A 17,484-nucleotide genomic window follows, 5' to 3' on the forward strand; every position below is an offset into this window, starting at 1 on the left:
GGCATTAGTGAGCCCAAAAGGCATCACCAGGTACTCAAAATGTCCCTCCGGAGTATTAAACGCCGTCTTCCATTCATCCCCATGCTTAATGCGAATAAGATTATACGCCCCCCTGAGGTCAAGCTTGGTAAACCAGCAAGCACCTTTAACTCTGGAGAATAGATCAGAAATCAGGGGTAACGGATACTGATATTTAACAGTAATTTTGTTGAGGGCACGATAGTCAATACAAGGCCTTAATGAACCATCCTTTTTAGCCACGAAAAAAAAACCAGCACCTAAGGGTGAAGAGGATGGTCTAATATGACCCTTCTCCAACGCCTCCTTAATATAGGATCGCATAGCCTCGTGCTCGGGTACAGATAAATTGAAGGGCCGACCCTTAGGAAATTTACATCCCGGGCTCAGTTCAATTGCACAGTCATAACTCCTATGAGGAGGCAAAGACACAGACTCATTCTCACTAAATACATCATAAAAGTCAGCCAAATAGTCAGGAACATCATGCGACTGGGGAGAGGTGGAGAAAACAGGAGCATCACTAAGGGCACACCGACAACCCCAACTAACCACAGACAAAGATTTACAATCCAGAACTGGATTATGGATTTGCAACCAGGGAAACCCCAGAACGATGGTATCATGCAAATTATGCAACACCAAAAATCTACAATTTTCTTGATGGTCTGGGGCGACCCGCATTACCACCTGGGTCCAAAACTGAGGTTTATTCTTCGCCAAAGGAGTAGCATCAATACCCCTCAAAGGGATAGGCGTCCGCAGAGGTGTCATAGGAAATCCACAACGTTTAGCAAAATCCAAGTCCATCAGGTTCAGAGCTGCTCCCGAATCCACAAAAGCCTTGGCGAAAAATGTGGACAGGGAGCAGATCAGAGTAATTGCCAGAAGAAACTTAGGTTGAACACCACCCACAGAAAACGTGTGTGCACAACGTCTCTCTCGTTTAGGGCAGACAGAAATAATATGCGAGGCATCTCCACAAAAAAAACACAGCTTATTACGCCTTCTGAACTCCTGACGTTGCGCCCTAGACAAAACTCTATCACATTGCATAAGTTCAGACATTTGTTTAACATGTGGCAACATCTCTCGTGTAGTTTTGCGTTCACGTAAACACCGATCCACCTGAATGGCTAATGACATAGAATCGTCAAGACCAGAGGGAACAGGAAATCCCACCATAGTATCCTTTACAATTTCTGACAAACCCTTCCGAAAGAGGGCTGCCAAGGCACCATCATTCCAGGTAGTAAGGACCGCCCACTTTCAGAATTTTTGACAGTACAACTCTGCCGAATCCCGACCCTGGCTTAATGCCAACAGGGTCTTTTCAGCCTGATCAACAGCATTAGGTTCATCATACAACAACCCCAAGGCTTGAAAAAATGCATTCACATCAGTCAGAATAGGATCATCAGGTTTCAAAGAAAACGCCCAATCCTGGGGATCGCCGCGCAGCAAAGAGATGACAATTTTAACCTGCTGCGCGGAGTTCCCCGACGAGTTAGGCTTCAAGGCAAAAAATAATTTACATTTATTCTGGAAATTCAAGAATTTAGACCGATCCCCAAAAAACACATCAGAAGTAGGAATCTTTGGTTCAGCAGCATGTGAATGAGCAAGATAGGCGGAAATTCACCGCACTTCAGCAGCGAGCTGCTCCACACGATCAGACAATTGCTTCATCTCCATTGAGAGAAAAATTCCCCCTACGGCCTCAGAGATATAGAGGAAAAAATATGCACAAAAACAAAAAAAAAATTCTGACACACTTTTATTTTTTTTTTTCTTTTTACAATTCTCTCCTGCTATTGAGTACCCTAGGATCTGCGGTATGGCTGGTGATTCTGTTAGGATGAGTCACCGAAGGAGGAAAAAACAAAATACTAGCTAAGTCCAGAAAAACCAGAGAGGTTGGCAGCTATCGGATTGCAGACCCCTGAACCTATCCACAACAACTAGCAGTAGCCGTGGGGGGTTCCTACGGTGCCCTAGACCCCTCGAACACAGCCGGAGAACTACATAGCCTAAAGACAGAAAGGGGAAAAACTAAACTGCCCCAGAGCAGACCCCAAAGCAATAGGCAGCCCCCAGCATATAATGACGGTGAAGCAAAATGAAAACACTAACACAGATAGAAAGATAGGTTGAGCAAATGATGGGGCCCAAGCTAACTAAAATAGGACAGGATAGGAAAGCTGCTGTCTGCCATCCGCAAAAACCCTATCCAAAATGTGCCAACCGACTGATAGGAAAAACAGGCCCTGAAGTCGCTAGGCTTCAAAAGACTAAATCAGCACTCAGGTATATTCTGAAGACAGAGCAAAAGATCAACAGATCAGAGACAAAAATGGAATTCAGCTCACCCCTGGCCGGGGATGGCAGAACTCCCAAAAAACAAGGCAAAACAAAAACAAAACTGAAGTGTACAAAGCAGAGCAGAAAAACTTAGCTTTGAGACGCAGGAATCAGACTGGTCTCAAAGAATCCAGCAGGATCACCAGCAAGGCAGAAGGGCGTCGACTGCCTTATATCCAGTCCTCAATTCCTGCCACCCAGTCATCATCTAGCTGCCCAGGTGTTTGGTAATCAGCCTCACTACCTTCCTTCACCATAGGAGGGAGTTCATCAGACCTCAACGGTGAAGGGAAAAATGAACTCACAACACTCCCCCTTGAGGAGGGGTCACCGAACCCTCATCCACGCCACCAGGGCGATCAGGATGGGCCCGATGAAAAGCACGAACCAATCTTTCGGCATGAATATCGGATGCAGGGACCCAGGAATTATCCTCCTGGCCATAACCCTTCCATTTAACCAAATACTGGAGTCTCCATCTAACCAGACGAGAATCCAGTATCTTCTCAACGCTATATTCCACATTACCTTCAACCAATACAGGGTCAGGAGGTGCCACCACAGGAACTACTGGCTCAACAAACCTCTTTAACAGAGACTTATGAAACACGTTATGGATCTTGAATGTAACAGGAAGAGCCAATCGAAAAGAGACCGGATTAAGAATCTCCAAAATCTTGTAAGGTCCAATAAATCTAGGTTTATACTTTGGAGAAGCCACCTTCATAGAGATATTCTTTGATGACAACCAAACCATATCACCCACCTTAAAACGGGGACCAATGGTCCTATGCCGGTTGGAAAACCGCTGGGCCTTTTCCTGGGAGAGAGACAACTTATCCACCACTTGGTCCCAGATCTGGTGCATTCTCTCCACTACAGTGTCAACACCTGGGCAGGCAGAAGACTCCACCTGCCCTGAAGAGAATCGAGGATGAAACCCAAAGTTACCAAAAAAAGGTGACATCAAAGTGGCAGAACTAGCTCTATTATTTAAAGCAAATTCGGCCAAGGGCAAAAATGAAACCCAATCATCCTGATCAGCAGAAATAAAACATCTCAAATACGACTCCAAAGTCTGGTTTGTTCTCTCCGTCTGCCCATTGGTCTGAGGGTGAAACGCAGAGGAGAAGGACAACTGAATTCCCAGCTTGGAACAGAAAGTCCTCCAAAATCTAGAAACAAACTGAACTCCTCTGTCAGATACAATGTTCTCAGGAATCCTGTGCAAGCGAACCACCTGTTGCAAAAACAAGGGCACCAACTCTGAGGAAGATGGCAACTTAGGGAGTGGTACAAGATGGACCATCTTAGAGAATCTATCACAAATCACCCAAATAAAAGTCATTCTCTGAGAGACAGGCATATCAGAGATAAAATCCATTGAAATATGGGTCCATGGCCTCCTGGGCACCGGCAAAGGCATCAACAAGCCACTAGAGCGAGAACAAGGTTTAGACCGGGAGCAAGTCCTACAGGACTGCACAAAATTCCTGACATCACGAGACAAGGCGGGCCACCAAAAAGACCGACTCACCAAATCTCTAGTACCAAAAATACCTGGATGACCAGCCAATGCGGAGCAATGAACCTCAGACATCACTCTCTTCCTCCACTGGTCAGGAACATACAATTTTCCAATGGGACAACGCTTAGGTTTGTCCTCCTGAAACTCTTCCAGAGCACGTCTCAAATCGGGCAAGATGGCAGAAAGAACTACCCCCTCACCTAGGATGGTAGCAGGCTTGGTCGCAATAGGAGAATCAGCAAAGAAACTCCTAGAGAGGGCGTCTGCCTTGACTTTCTTAGTGCCCGGAAGAAAAGAGACCACAAAATCAAAACGTGTGAAAAACAAGGCCCACCTATCCTGTCTAGGATTCATGCGTTTGGCCGACTCCAGGTAAATCAAATTCTAGTGGTCAGTAAGGACCACGACTTGATGTTTAGCTCCCTCCAACCAATGTCTCCACTCCTCAAATGCCCATTTCATGGCTAACAGTTCCCGATTCCCCACATCATAGTTACGTTTGGATGGGGAGAACTTTCGGGAAAAGAAAGCACAGGGATTCATTTTAGATGTTACAGGATCTTTTTGGGACAAAACAGCTCCTGCACCAATCTCAGAAGCGTCCACCTCTACCTGAAACGGGAGTGAGACATCAGGTTGCCGCAAAACCGGAGCAGAAGTGAATCTTCGCTTCAGCTCCTGAAAGGAAGAAACAGCCTCCGGAGACCAATTCAGCACATCAGCACCCTTCTTAGTCAAATCAGTCAATGGTTTGGCAATACCAGAAAAATTAGCTATAAATTTAAGATAAAAATTAGCAAAACCCCAAAACTTCTGGAGGGCCTTCAAAGAAGTGGGCTGAACCCAATCATAAATGGCCTGTACCTTGGCCGGGTCCATTTCAATAGTTGACGGAGACCAAAAAAATCCCAAAAATGAAATCCTCTGTACACCAAAAAGGCATTTCGATCCCTTGACATACAGGGAATTCTCCCTCAAAATCCGGAACACAGTCCGAACATGTTCCACATGAGAGTCCCAATCCTTGGAAAAGATCAAAATATCATCCAGATAGATGATCAAAAATGTATCCACAAAATCTCGGAAAATATCATTCATGAAGCACTGGAAGACAGAAGGGGCATTAGTGAGCCCAAAAGGCATCACCAGGTACTCAAAATGTCCCTCCGGAGTATTAAATGCCGTCTTCCATTCATCCCCCTGCTTAATGCGAATAAGATTATACGCCCCCCTGAGGTCAAGCTTGGTAAACCAGCAAGCACCTTTAACTCTGGAGAATAGATCAGAAATCAGGGGTAACGGATACTGATATTTAACAGTAATTTTGTTGAGGGAACGATAGTCAATACAAGGCCTTAATGAACCATCTTTCTTGGCCAAAAAAAAAAAAAACAGCACCTAAGGGTGAAGAGGATGGTCTAATATGACCCTTCTCCAACGACTCCTTAATATAGGATCGCATAGCCTCGTGCTCGGGTACAGATAAATTGAAAAGTCGACCCTTGGGAAATTTACACCCAGGGCTCAGCTCAATTGCACAGTCATAACTCCTATGAGGAGGCAAGGACGCATACTCATTCTCACTAAATACATCATAAAAATCAGCCAAATAGTCAGGAACATCATGCGACTGGGGAGAGGTGGAGAAAACAGGAGCGTCACTAAGGGCACAACGACAACCCCAACTCACCACAGACACAGATTTCCAATCCCAAACTGGATTATGGATTTGCAACCAGGGAAACCCCAGAACGATGGTATCATGCAAATTATGCAGCACCAAAAATCTGCAATTTTCTTGATGGTCTGGGGCGACCCGCATTACCACCTGGGTCCAAAACTGAGGTTTATTCTTTGCCAAAGGAGCAGCATCATTACCCCTCAAAGGGATAGGCGTCCGCAGAGGTGTCATAGGAAACCCACAACATTTAGCAAAATCCAAGTCCATCAGGTTCAGAGCTGCTCCCGAATCCACAAAAGCCTTAGCGGATAATGTGGACAGGGAGCAGATCAGAGTAATTGCCAGAAGAAACTTAGGTTGAACACCACCCACAGCAAATGTGTGTGCAAAACGTTTCTCTCGTTTAGGGCAGACAGAAATCATATGAGAGGCATCTCCACAGAAAAAAACACAGCTTATTACGCCTTCTGAACTCCTGACGTTGCACCCTAGACAAAACTCTATCACATTGCATAGGTTCAGACATTTGTTCAACAGGTGGCAACACCTCTCGTGCAGTTTTGGGTTCACGCCAACGCTGATCAACCTGAATGGCTAATGGCATAGAATCGTCAAGACCAGAGGGAACAGGAAATTCCACCATAGTATCTTTTACAGTTTCTAACAAACCCTTCCGAAAGAGAGCTGCCAAGGCACCATCATTCCAGGTAGTAAGGACCGCCCACTTTTGGAATTTTTGACAGCACAACTCTGTAGAATCCTGACCCTGGCTCAATGCCAACAGGGCCTTTTCAGCCTGATCAATAGCATTAGGTTCATCATACAACAACCCCAAGGCCTGAAAAAATGCATTCACATCAGTCAGAATAGGATCATCAGGTTTCAAAGAAAACGCCCAATCCTGGGGATCGCCGCACAGAAAAGAGATGACAATTTTAACCTGCTGCGCGGAGTTCCCCGATGAGTTAGGCTTCAAGGCAAAAAATAATTTACAATTATTCTTAAAATTCAGAAATTTAGACCGATCCCCAAAAAACACATCAGGAGTAGGGATCTTTGGTTCAGCAGCATGTGAATGAGCACTTCAGCAGTAAGCTGCTCCACACGATCAGACAATTGCTTAATCTTCATTGAGAAAAAATTCCTCCTACGGCCTCAGAGAAATAGAGGAAAAAATATATACAAAAAAAAAATTCTGACACTGCTATTGAGTACCCTAGAATCTGCAGTAAGGCTGGTGATTCTGTTATGAATGAGTCACAGGAGGAGGAGAAAACAAAAATACAAGCTAAGTCCAGAAAACCGGAGAGGTTGGTAGCTATCGGATTGCAGACCCCTGATCCTATTCACCACAACTAACAGTAGCCGTGGGGGGTTCCTACGGTGCCCTAGACCCCTCATCACAGCCGGAGAACTACATAAGCCTAAAGAAAGAAAGGGGAAATCTAAACTGCCCCAGAGCAGACCCCAAAGCAATAGACAGCCCCCAACATGTATTGTCGGTGAAAAACAGATGAAAACACAAACACAGACAGAAAGACAGGCTGAGCAAACGATGGGGCCCAACTAACTAGATAGGACAGGACAGAAAAGATGCTGGCTGCAATCCGCAAAAAACCCTACAAAAATGTCCCAACCGTCTGATAGGAAAAAAAGGCCCTGAAGTCGCTAGACTTCAAAATCACTATATCAGCACTCAGGTATATTCTGAAAACAGAGCAAAGAGATCAACTGATCAGAGACAAAAATGGAATTCAGCCAGTCCCAACCAGGACTGGCTGAATACAAACACTAAGGAAACCAGACAAAATCTCATGGAATAATAGCAGGGCAAAAACTTAGCTTTTAGTAGACAGGTACTAAAACTGGATGCCAGAGCTCAGAGTAGAAAGGATCACCAGCAAACCCTGCAGGGCGTCGGCTGCCTTATATCCACTCAGAAATTCCAGATGTCCAATCACACTCCGCCTGTTCAGATGACAGGTTCTTACCATCCCAATCAATTTCACTACCTCTCTTCACCAGCAGAGGGAGTTCATCAGACATCAAAGGTGAAGGGGAAAATGCACTCACAACAGCTATGAATGGGTCACCGAGGAGGATGGCAAGAACAGGCCAAGCCACCAGAAGACCAGAGAGGTTATTAACTAAGCGGATTGCAGACCCCTGATCCTATCCGCACAACTAGCAGTAGCTGTAGAGCGTTCCTACGATGCCCTAGACGCTTTGTCACAGCCGGAGGACTAACTAAGCTTAAAGACAGAAAGATGAAATCTAAACTGCCCCGGAGCATATCCCCAAAGGAATAGACAGCCCCCAAACATATATTGTTGGTGAGACAAGATGAGACACAAACACAGGCAGAGAACAGACTCAGCAAACGGTGGGGCCCAAGCTGTCTAGACAGGACAGGACAGAAAAGATACTGTCTGCAATCACGCACAAAACCCTGAAAAAGTCCAACACTACTGATATACAAAAAACCTGAGATCACAAGATCTCACCCCCGCTAGATCAGCACTCTGGTATAAACTGGCAGCAAGCAAAAAGATACTAACATGACAGGGGACTGAACAAGCTGCAACATATGAAGCAGGGCCCAGCGCTGCCCCCAGCAGCAAAACAGAAAGCAAAAAAAAGACACAACCAGATTAGATGCAAAGGATTAGTAAAAGAATCACTTAGCTGAAAATGCAGATCAGGCAGGGGACATAAGAGCTCGAAATGCACACTGAGGAAAAAATCACCAGCAACCTTCATGAGCAGCCAGCTCCTTTATATGCTCCCAGCCAGCAATCCTAGATTCCCAATTATCATCGTCAGGTGGAGAACCTCCATCCACCTGGCCAGCTCCACTACTCTCAGTAACCACCAGAGGGAGCAGAGGGAGCTTCGGCTCAGAAATCCGAGCAAGGGAGTTCACAACAGAAATGGTTTTGCTAATTTTGCTGTAAAAATGAGAAGTCGCTGGTCAACTTTTAACCCTTATAACTTCCTAGCAAAAAAAATATATTTCCAAAACTGTGCTGTTGCAAAGTAGACATGTGAGAAATGTTATTTATTAACTATTTTGTGTGATATTACTCTCTGATTAAAGAGCATAAAAATTAAAAGTTTGAAAATTGCAAAATTTTAAAAATTTTCACCAAATTTCTGTTTTTTTCACAAATAAACGCAAGTCATATCAAAGAAATTTTACCACTGTCATAAAGTAAATAATGTCACAAGAAAATATTCTCAGAATCAGTGGGATCCATTGAAGTGTTCCAGAGTTATGACCTCATAAAGTGACAGTGGTCAGAATTGTAAAAATTGGCCTGGTCAGGAAGGTGAAAACAGGTTTCGTCTCAAAGGGGTTAATAGGAGTTCAAGCACTTGGACCAAGGCCATGTAGGAACTGAGGCTGAAATTTAGCCCTGGCATTTGAAATCACAAAGGCCCATGCTGTCCCTGTCCCTGAACACCAGATGGGGTATATTACCCTGGATGGAGGAAAGCAAGATTTACTACCAGACCAATATTTCTAATGATACCCGTGGCCTGTTTGGGTAAGCAGCAACTTTGTGCTCCATAACATCTCTTAACAGTATGGTTGTCTTGAGAACACCGATTCTGTTAACTACATAGCAGACAAGGTGACCCAAGAACCAGAGAGGCCCTTCTGGCATTTGCCAGAATTGCCAGATGGCCAGTCCGGCCCTGACCCAGACCAATCCCACACTGATAAAATAGCATCCTGATTAGAATAGCCACTTACATACAAGAGTAAAAGCCTTTACACATAAGTTTCTGCTATCTGCTGGAAAAGATTCAGAGTTGCTGTCCATTTATAGTGCATTGGATGGAAAATACACCTGAAGCAAGACTTCTCTTTTGTCTGAAATTTATATGGAAATAACTTACAGCAAACATATTTAATAACAGATTTTTGTTTATTGAAAGTGATATATCACTAGTGACACCGTAATAAATCAGGGATCTTGCTTTAGGCTATGTGCACACGCTGCGGATTGGTCTGCGGATTTGTATCTGCGGAACCGCAGGTTAAAATGACCTGCAGATTGGCCTGCGGTTTATCACCTCTACAATGGAGGAGATGGTAAACCGCAGCAGAATCCGCAGAAAAGAAGTGACATGTCATTTCTTTCTGCAGATTCAAAACCGCAGCTTTTCCGCAGTTAAAAATCCACAGCATGTGCACAGCAGATTGTAGATCCCATAGGATAACATGCTACTGTACACTGTCTGCAGAACTGCTGCAGATCCGCAGCGGATCCGCAGCAAAAACCGCAGCTTGTGCACATAGCCTTAGAGTATATATTTATTATGCTGTTTTATATGGCCACTAACATAGTCCCCAGTGCTTTACATACAGTACATCATCATCACTGTCCCCATTGCAGCTCAAAATCAAAATTCCATATCGGTATGTCTTTGGAGCATGAGAGGAAACCCATAAAAACAACTTTTACATGGTGTCTTTGGTGGGATTTGAACCCAGGACCTCAATGTTGCAAAGTAGCAGTGCTAACCACTGAGCCATTGTTCTACAGTATAAACTGTATATAGTCACAGAAAATCTAGAAATAATAACTTAATTTCAATTCATTTCCCTAGTTATTGTGACAACTGTAATGACAGATAATAACAGGTCAGCACAAACACTAACGGTATTTTTATTACATCAGCACTGGCACTTTTGGTGGTACGGCGAGCAGTGGTGGTGGCTGAACGAGTAGTGGTGGTGACAGTGGTGGTATTAGGACTAGCAGTGGTGGTATCTGGACTAGCAGTGGTGGTATTAGGACTAGCAGTGGTGGTATCTGGACTAGCAGTGGTAGTATCTGGACTAGCAATGGTGGTATCAGGACTAGCAGTGGTAGTATCTGGACTAGCAATGGTGGCATCAGGACTAGCAGTGGTAGTATCTGGACTAGCAATGGTGGCATCAGGACTAGCAGTGGTGGTATCTGGACTAGCAGTGGTGGTATCTGGACTAGCAATGGTGGTATCAGGACTAGCAGTGGTAGTATCTGGACTAGCAATGGTGGCATCAGGACTAGCAGTGGTGGTATCTGGACTAGCAGTGGTGGTATCAGGACTAGCAGTGGTAGTATCTGGACTAGCAATGGTGGTATCAGGACTAGCAGTGGTAGTATCTGGACTAGCAATGGTGGTATCAGGACTAGCAGTGGTGGTCTCAGAGGTGGATGTATCCACATTTGGAATAACTAGAGCTGCCTGCGCTATGTTGGATGGAGATGATGCCTGAGAGGCTTTATCTACTGCTGATAACGCAAAGTACAGGATTGTACCATTTTGCATAGCAACATTTTCAGGAACAAAACTGATTGTTTCAGTGGATCCAGCCACCTGTGGGGTGAGGTTGGAAATATTCACGGGTAATGAGGTGCTAAACTTGTCCAGGAGCTCCTTAGGATCATTGCTCATTCTCAAGTCATAGCTCGATGCTGAAATTAGAATGCAAGAAAACATAATGAGCTCGGGGTCTGTACAAATCACATTTGGCTAGCCTTTTAAAATATTCATTTGATTTCTTTTTATGGGCAAATGGATCCCTCACAGGATCCATAGATTTAAAATGATGCCCGCATTATGATTTAAAGTTTTAAACTATCCATTTGTCTCTATTTTCTATGCTTCCATGTTTTTCAACAGGATAGACAAACGTCTATTTTTCCTGCTGCACATCCTGATGGACCAGGTTTATTGTGCAGTACAAGTCTATGGCAATAGCATGGTATGGGATACACAGGCTGTGGAATCCTGTTACACCATCATGTTAGACAGACGCATTTTTAAAAAAGTTATAATTAACATCGTTAAAGGCATTGTCTGGTCTAATATTATAAGTTTGCAGCCACTCTGTGTAACTGCAGACTTGTGAATCCTCCCAGCGCACACGTACTGTGAACTGCAAGGATTTGCTGCCGTCTCCACCGAGAACGGTGATCAAGTATGGGATATGCATACTCCCGGGCAGAACCCACCTGTTGGGAGCTGCTTCTCTCGATACATTTGAATTGAGTGAGGCCGCTCCCACCAGACGGGTTCTGACCGGTAGAATGCATATCGCATACTTGACCACTGTTCCCAGGGAAGACACTAGTGAAACCTCCCAGTGCATGCCCTGTGCACATTTCACGGGTGTGCCAAGTGTGACATACAGTCTTCCTGGATCTGGCTGTAGAAGGTCTTTGCATTTCGCTCTGCAAGCACCTGTTTGATTTCTGCATCTGTTTTGAAGTGATATCTTTCTTCCTCTAGGACCCAACAGTTACCTCCACCTTCTGCTGCTAATTAACACACCTTTGCTGAAAGTTTAAATACATTCAGTTTCTGCAGCAGGGTGCGGGTGTTAGTTCAATTTTCCTCTATATCGTTGGAAGTACTAGCAGTGTCTCCTTGGAGTACTCTTGGAGGATTGCTGGCATGATATCTCGGTGGTCTTCTCAAGCTAAGTGTATCCCCTCGTTTGTTCACCCTCTCTCTCTTTGGTTGTAGTGGAGGTTGACTAGTGCTCATCCTGTCCCCTCCCTAACCAGGGCCTTTTGCTAGGGTCAGGCAGGGATTGGGTCCTGCTCGGTGATGGGTGCAGAAACTATTTAGGGACGTTTAGGGCAGACAGGGTGTTGTTAGATCTGCCTAAGGGTCTCCACTCCCCCCTTTCCTAGTGTTTGGGCTCCCCCCTCACCATTGCTGTGTTGTGAAGCTTGCTTCTCCCTCACCTAACGTGACAGCATACCTTTTATTTTAGACCAGACAACCCCTCTATGGCTACATCTAACATTCAGAATTATGTTTTCCTTTTCCATTATAGGAATTAAAAATGGAACTCATGAAGGAAACAAAACCATTCCGTGACGAAAACAAACAATGCCAAACAGGCAACATTGAATATAGATGGGTCCGTGTCGTTTCCGTTAGAGTCTCTGTCATCATAACTGGAAACATAAAGCAGCAACACAGTTTCTCAATACAAACATTAAAATATAAAGGTGTTACTGCTGATGAGTCGGAATGGCTTTCGAATGATAATATTAGGATGCTTGTTTTATGAGTCCAGCTAAAGACTAAGTGAGTTTATGAGTTTGAGAGTTTTGAGTCTCTGCCCTCCCAGGCTAACTGACAGCTGCAGGTTGTACTGAGTAGTGTGAGATCTTAGCAGCAGAGAAGAGGCTAGGTAGTCAGAGATTGAGTTTAAGATTTCAAAAGACATTTTGACATTGATTATGAAAATAAGCACATCAGCCTTATCTGGTCAGTGAAGTACATAATAATTCCATTTAAATGGGATTTTTCACCAGTTTGAGCATGTTATTCTGGCCTCATCATAGAATAGTGGCTGCAGACCTGGATAAGGGTATGTTTCCACGGTCAGGAAACCTTCAGGATTTACTGTGGATTGAACGCTGGGTACAGCCACAGCGTCTAATCCGCAGTGGCCCGCATCCAGCGGCCCTGCGCAACCTGACATGCAGCGCATCTTTCCAGACCGCATGTCTATTTATCTTGCGGAGATGTTCCATCTCCGCAAGATAAATAACCCAGTCAATGAATATGATGCGGTGATTCTGCATGTGTTCAATGAACACATGCGTTATCACCGCTCATACAACAGGGGGCGGCGCTTTGGGCGGAGCGGAGCTTCAGCTGCATCCAAAGCTCAGGGAATCCTGAACGTGGAGACATAGCCTAAAACATCTTTTTTTAATTTCACAACTCTATTTCTGAGCTATTAGCTGAGATGTTAGCTAATAATGTTTAAGGTGCATAATATGCCAACTGCCTCTATAATCAAGATGGGGATAGCAGAAATTCTTTACTGAGGGTGCCTACTATTTCCCCTGCATGATGGTGACAAATTATAAGCAGGCAGCATCATGCAGGAGTAAAAAAAGAAAATGTCTTCAGAGAAGGTCATCTATCCCAGGCAATCGGGAATAGCTGATTCAGATCTAGAGCGCTGTATGGGACATGCTGCAACTTTCATCTCATAGTACTGCCAACGTGGTGGGAGGTGGAGGTGAGCAGAGCTGACAGTGCCGTGAGATGAGAGCTGCAGCTTTTCACGTACATCACTCTGAATCTGTGCCAACTTGCAGGTCATTTTCCCCAAAAGCATGTAAGAGATGAGGAGAGGTGTAAGTAATGACACACAGCTCTGTTCTCTTTCCCCATACCCACTTATAATCCGAGTTGGTGCTGGAAGGGAGATCTGTGCGACCTGAGAGGGAAAGCAGAGCTATGAGTCATTACGTGTCTTACCATATCACACCTTCTCTGGGGCTGCTTTCATTATCACTAGAGGACTAGCTGGCTCATGCTACCTAGTCCTCCTGCTCTGTGTGATCCACACCACTGATTACCAACATTCTATTATGTTCTGTGTACCCAGAAAGCTGTGGTGTGGGTGTGGTTATACAGGGCTCAGCAGTCAGAGCACTGCTTGATCTGCACCAGAGAACACAATGATTTTATCACAACTTCTGCAACCAGTAAACTAAGTGACGCATTGCTGGAATCGGGGTCTTTGCCCCTACATCATGCTGCTCTCAAAACCTGGTGACAGATTTAATTTAACTGAAATTCTGTAATACTTTCTTTTCCCTATAGTGGTGTTGTGTGACAATTGAACACTTTTTGTCATGTTTTTATATAGACTACACCTGGGAGATCTTAGTTTTAGGAAACCTCATGATCAGTTTAAGGTAAGGGAACTGGCATTATACAATTACATTTAAAAGATGGAACAGGACAGATATTAAGCCAAACAAACATTGCCAAACACCTGGATAACATCGTGTGAAGGGTAAAAAGAACAAATATCACAAGTAAATGTCTCACCAGCTCCTTGATCCAGATCATCACCAGTGGCCGTCCAGGATAACACAATTCTGTCATCCTCTATCTGGGCTTTTAAGTCTGATATCTTCTCAGGAGGAAAAATATCTGGACTGGGATCAGAAGGAACGTCAGATATCACAAATGATCCTCCTAATGATGTCCTGGTGAAGTCTCCCACATTAACTGGAAGAGCTGTATCATTCTCACCAGGATTTGGATCATTCAGAACTACTGCACCTGTAACCGAAAAGGATATGTCTGTGCTGCATAAAAAGGATAAGATGACAACATGTTAAGAAAAAAAATTTTAGTTAAAGGGGTATTCCTATCTCCAAGATCCTATTCCAATATGTAATTTGTATTAGAAATGTAGTATATAGTTTATAGTTTCTTTGAATTGCTATGTCACTTACCCCATGTGCAGGCATTGCAGAACCTTAGGTCTCCATGGTTACGACCACTGATACAGTGACAGTTAGTTGCTAGTGGTCGTCACCATGGATACCTAAGATCCTGCAATGCCTGCACATGAAGAAAGAGACACAGCGAATCAGAAAAATTATACTACATTTCTGATTGGAGATATTTGCTAATATTATAATTATTATAGCTACTACTATATTGTGATAGGATCTTGGAGATGGAAGTATCCCGTTAACAACTAATGTAAGTAGATATCTTTAACTAGAATATAATAAGCTGCATTTTAATCTGAAAATTAGTTTGCACTTTCAAGATCAGAAATTACATACAACAGAGTCACAGCACAGCTTTCTTTCACCCAGTGGCAAAAGTTCAGCTTGCTGTCCAAGTCCTGTATCTAATATATCTGGCAAAGTGGCTGTTCACTCTGTACCCTTGACGTTCAGTACATGACCCAGTTGATTGCCTCCTTGTGATCCTCCTACAAACAAGACAAAGTGTTGGAAGTTGAAGTTATGTGTGGGGCAAAAGGTGACAATTAGGTTACTGGGCTAATATATTTCAAGGGTAAAGCCATCAGAAATGTTGGATAGATATTGACCGAATAAATGTCCGGTTCATAGCTATCACCCACAAGTTCCCTATACACAAGAACGCTCAACTAGTCTGAGCTCTCCTTTTCTCTTTATGAGTGTCCCTCTGGTAGTGGTTTATCTCCCCAAGAAAAGTATCGGCCATCAGAAATCTGACATACCAGATCCTTCTCTTAACCAACAATAATCTGTTGAGGAAGAATCTGAGGCCACCAAACACAACAGATTTTAGGTCAATTATGCCGAAATCTGGTTTAGCCATCTATAATCTAATGCGTATGGAGGCTTTTAATGTATCCACTCACTTTGAAAGGTTTCCTTAGGCCTGAAGCATTCTCTAGTCCCTGCATTCCATGCATGGTCCATATATTTCAATTAGAACTGAGTAATATGTACATTTCCTGCAGTGTCACTAATCACAAAGGGATATTAGAAGTACAACTTCCATCATCACCGGTGTAAATATCCTTATATACCTTTTATGTATATAAGTTTACAAACACCCATGCCATACTTACCAGCATGCCAACAGCCAATTTGCAGACCTCTCCCCAGGAACTCCCCAAAGACTTCATGGTATGCTGCAAACACGTATTTTTGGATAGAGTGTGCGTAAACCCTGCACTTTTATGCTCCCATTTGCTGGAGTGTCCTGGCAAAATCTGGACCATTGGCAAATACTGACATGTTGTTTTTTATACAATTTTTTTTAGTCAAAACCAGAAGTGGCATAGCTAGTAGGATAAATATCAGTCCTCCCTGTATATTTCCCTTTGTTCACTCCTGGTGTTAAATCAAAGGTTGCATCAATTGTATGGCGCATTGCTTTAAAAGTGTGGCTCCAGCCTTAAAATTTCCAGACATATTTTTAGATTATTAGATGAATAACCAAAATGTGACACTTACCATTTTCTACATAGCCAGGCACATAAAGGGCTCGACTTGTAGGTGGTGCCAGTCGACTACTACCATCCTTTCCCTCCACGCGTACTTTTAAACTATATCTTCCATTTACAGTAAAGGAGATGAAGTACTTTGAGTAGATCCCATCATTCTTACTTACATCAGCACCTTAAATAGGTTAACAGAAATAGTGTTCAGGTACAAGTGCAAACGTTCCAAAAATTTGCACAGAAATATAGCAAAAGGTTTTAAAGAAGCATGTACTTCCTTCCATCTGGCATCAGAAAGCCTGGAGTTTCTGATCAGCTGGTAGTTTGTCATGATCCAGATCGAGTTTTGAGTCCCGTCCTTCCATGTTCCCGGTCTGGTCATGTCAGGGGTTAACCTTTCTCAGCCTCTGTCTGGGTTCAGGTTTGCTATTTATCGCTGCTACTTCCTGCAGGCAATGTCAGTTATAGTTCTGTCTATGGCGTGAGAAGCTGACTCTGATTCATCCTGATTTGTCCTGCTGTGATTCCTGACTTGACCCGTGTCTGTGTTATTCCCCTCTCCCTGTCCCGACTCTGTTTCCCCTTTTGTTTGGACTTCCTGGTACTTGAACTCGGCTTAGACCCTGACCTGCTTCTTGTCTCTTGTTTTTGGCATATCCGCTCCTGACTGTTACTGATCCTTTGGCTGGTCCCTGTCCCTGAGTTTGCTTGTTCCTTTGGTACTGCGCTACAGTCTAGGATTTGACCTGGCTTGTTTGACTATTCTGCTGCCATCTGGTGGTAGCCTTGCTGCTGCACGGCAGGTCTGCTCCATCTGTACAAACCCACTCTATCGCCATCTAGTGGGAGTTTGCTTCTACCTGCATTGCAGCAGCGTGATATAGTTGTTTCTGGCTTAAACTGCCTGAAGCTGAGAACATACAATGCTGACTGCATGCATGCAGCTCTTTGCACTTGTCCATGTACAAGTGATTCTCACTAAATTAAAATATTTCAATTGTTTATTTCTGTCAATGTTGATGATTATGGCTTACCGCCAATGAAAACCTAAAAGTCATTATCTCAGTAAGTTAGAATACCATACAAACTCAAGTATAAGTCAAGTTATTCAACACATTT

At 43.8% G+C, this 17,484-nt stretch overlaps 1 protein-coding gene across 1 annotated transcript in view; it reads right to left on the minus strand.

The window, feature by feature from the left end:
- Positions 1-9,501: 9,501 nt before the first annotated feature.
- Positions 9,502-17,484, minus strand: part of LOC141085895 (calcium-activated chloride channel regulator 1-like) — a 62,347-nt gene continuing 54,364 nt past the window's right edge. The window contains exons 12-14 of the mRNA XM_073571512.1: positions 16,379-16,543; positions 14,457-14,693; positions 9,502-11,059 (exon numbers count right to left, since the gene is read on the minus strand). Of these exons, the coding sequence (XP_073427613.1) occupies positions 10,206-11,059; positions 14,457-14,693; positions 16,379-16,543 (1,256 nt within the window). The 3' untranslated portion in view covers positions 9,502-10,205. The remainder of the gene's footprint in view (positions 11,060-14,456; positions 14,694-16,378; positions 16,544-17,484) is intronic.

Source organism: Dendrobates tinctorius, unplaced genomic scaffold (assembly GCF_039654945.1).
Source record: "Dendrobates tinctorius isolate UK_male_01 unplaced genomic scaffold, ASM3965494v1 ptg000029l, whole genome shotgun sequence".
NCBI lineage: Eukaryota > Metazoa > Chordata > Amphibia > Anura > Dendrobatidae > Dendrobates > Dendrobates tinctorius.